The 1,486-nt window shown below is 37.5% G+C and overlaps 1 protein-coding gene across 1 annotated transcript in view; it reads left to right on the top strand.

The window, feature by feature from the left end:
• The first annotated feature begins 6 nt into the window (after positions 1–6).
• LOC106881260 (uncharacterized) overlaps positions 7–1,486 on the top strand; it is a 5,464-nt gene continuing 3,984 nt past the window's right edge. The window contains exons 1-2 of the mRNA XM_014931582.2: positions 7–463; positions 674–824. Of these exons, the coding sequence (XP_014787068.1) occupies positions 47–463; positions 674–824 (568 nt within the window). The 5' untranslated portion in view covers positions 7–46. The remainder of the gene's footprint in view (positions 464–673; positions 825–1,486) is intronic.

Below are 1,486 nucleotides of genomic sequence, written 5' to 3'. Positions count from 1 at the left end.
ACTAAGTGTGAAAGATAGTGGTAATCCAGTTCTGTCATCAACAACAATGTTGTCTTTGACTCTAACAGTTAGTAACAACACATCAAAGATATTTAAGACCCCTTCAAAGACAACAACAGAATCAAGTAATGGTCTCCAATTGAATGTGATGACTGTTATTGTTATAGCAGCTGTGATCCTATCAGTTGTTATAGTGATCTCTATATCAATCTGTATAGTTCATGGTTTGAAGCGAACAGATAGCAACTATAATAGTAGTGTTGATATGTACCACAAGGTTACACCTACATTAAATATACAATCAAAATATATTTTTGATCCCACATGTGTTCATCCTAAAGTTCAGAACACATTGGAGAGAAATCTGAAGAAATCTCAACAACCAATAGAAGACAGGAAAGATATTCACTGCAGAACTATGTCAGCTGATAGATGGGATGATCTAACTTCAAGAAAACAACAGGTGAGTTCATTAATTTTCATGTGTTTGGAAATCTTTTGGGGAAAATTCTGCTTTTGTGTATAGTTTATCTTGAAGAAATAAGTATTTCAGAATGTTCTTCATAATTTCATATCTTAAAATATTCTATTACAAAACATGAAACACCATAGATTATTAGAATCTTTCTTATTATTGTAACTGTATACTGCACTATGTAATAAATTTTTCCAGATGTTTATTCCAAGAGAAGAAAGCATCTCTCCAGGATATAGAGAACTAAACTATACTGACCAATTCAGTGAAATGTCAACATTGTCATCTCACTCTGATAGTGGTCATGGTTGGAGTGTCGGTAGTGCTGGACATTATGAGGAACTGCCAGGTCAGTAAAAAAAATCTCCAAAATTTCTTCAAAAGCAAGAAGTATTTGAATTGAGTATTGAAATGTAACGAGGTGTTTATGATAATGTAAAACTTTGTATATATCTTTCAGTCTGTTTTATGTTCACTTTTTTTCATTGTAGCATGCTTCAGATTATACATACATACGTTTTCCATGCTGGCATGGGTTGGATGGTTTGGCTAGAGCTGGAGAACTGCACCAGTGGCCAGTCATGTGTTTCGGTTTGGTTTCTATGGCTGGCTGCCCTTTCTAATGCTATCCACTTTAAAGTGTGTGCTGGGTACTTTTTATATGGTAGTAGCATTGGTACTTTTACATGACACTTGCACAGGTACTTTTTTTTGTGGCACCAGCACAGGTGCTATTTACATGGCACTAGTACTGGGGATATTTACATGGTACTGGCACCAATTTTTTTTTAAGTGGCCCCATCACCAGTGCTTTTTACGTGGTCCCAGCACTAGTGCTTTTTACGTGTCCCCATCACCAGTGCTTTTTACGTGTCCCCATCACCAGTGCTTTTTACGTGGCCCCAGCACCAGTGCTTTTTACGTGGCCCCAGCACCAGTGCTTTTTAAGTGGCCTCAGCACCAATGCTTTTTACGTGGCCCCAGCACCAGTGCTTTTTACAGGGCACCAGC

This window comes from Octopus bimaculoides, chromosome 14, assembly GCF_001194135.2.
Source record: "Octopus bimaculoides isolate UCB-OBI-ISO-001 chromosome 14, ASM119413v2, whole genome shotgun sequence".
Lineage (NCBI taxonomy): Eukaryota > Metazoa > Mollusca > Cephalopoda > Octopoda > Octopodidae > Octopus > Octopus bimaculoides.
The sequence above is the reverse complement of the archived record's forward strand: the minus strand, read 5'-3'. Positions and strand labels throughout refer to the sequence as shown.